Source organism: Trachymyrmex cornetzi, unplaced genomic scaffold, assembly GCF_001594075.2.
Source record: "Trachymyrmex cornetzi isolate Tcor2-1 unplaced genomic scaffold, Tcor1.1 scaffold766, whole genome shotgun sequence".
NCBI lineage: Eukaryota > Metazoa > Arthropoda > Insecta > Hymenoptera > Formicidae > Trachymyrmex > Trachymyrmex cornetzi.
Window position 1 is genome coordinate 100,165 of NW_017300099.1, and position 867 is coordinate 101,031.

The 867-nt window shown below is 39.4% G+C and overlaps 1 protein-coding gene across 1 annotated transcript; it reads left to right on the top strand.

The window, feature by feature from the left end:
* Positions 1-214: 214 nt before the first annotated feature.
* On the top strand, positions 215-862 carry LOC108768209 (ATP-dependent DNA helicase pfh1; the record flags this gene model as incomplete). The annotated part of the gene is made up of 1 exon (XM_018518567.1): positions 215-862. A coding segment is annotated over exon 1 (648 nt), but the record flags the coding sequence as incomplete, so codon positions are not given.
* Positions 863-867: the final 5 nt, after the last annotated feature.

The following is an 867-nucleotide window of genomic DNA, read 5'->3' on the forward strand; positions in this document are numbered from 1 at the left end:
GAAGGCGATGAAATATCACGAAAGGCTCGAAGAAATACAGAAAGCTTTTGAGAACGTAGCTGAATTAATCGCGAAGCGCGAAAATGAGCTGAAAGCAGACAGAGAGAGATCCGACGACGATGAATTGGATTGCAATCCGATAGAAGTTGACGGCGCGATGAAAGATCTGGAAGATTTTGGTGAGATTGACGTCCCGATTGATTTATCGCAAATGATGTCGCAATTGAACGAAGACCAGAAAAGAGTCTTCGATAGAGTATGCGTAGTTTTGCAAAATAAAAATCAGATTCTGCGACTGTATGTAAGCGGCGAGGGTGGTACAGGGAAAAGTTTTCTTATTGAAACGATTAAACATTGGATCGGAATAAATTTGAAAAAAGTGACTGCCATATCTTCTCCCACGGGTATCACGGCATGCAATATCAATGGTTTGACGATCCATAGAATGTTTCAGCTACCTGTTACCCATGAATCCATGGCAAAGTATACGCACTTGTCAGATATGGTTTTGAAAACTTTGAGAGAGAAATTAAAGAATGTCGAATTATTTATAATCGATGAGGTTTCCATGATTTCGAATGTGACACTGATGTTTATTAATTTACGATTATGTGAAATTTTCGACACGACAGATACAGACGACGGTTTTTTTGGCAGAAAACACATTCTTCTGTTTGGAGACTTGCTGCAGCTTCCCCCTGTAAAAGAACAATTTCCGTTCGTTAAAATGTCTCGATCAGAGATTCAGATGTATTTAGGTACCATGGGTGGATCTGATTTGTGGAGATTGTTCGAATACGACGAACTTTTGATTAATATGCGACAAAGATGTGACAACACATACCGCGAGATACTTTCTAGAATTCG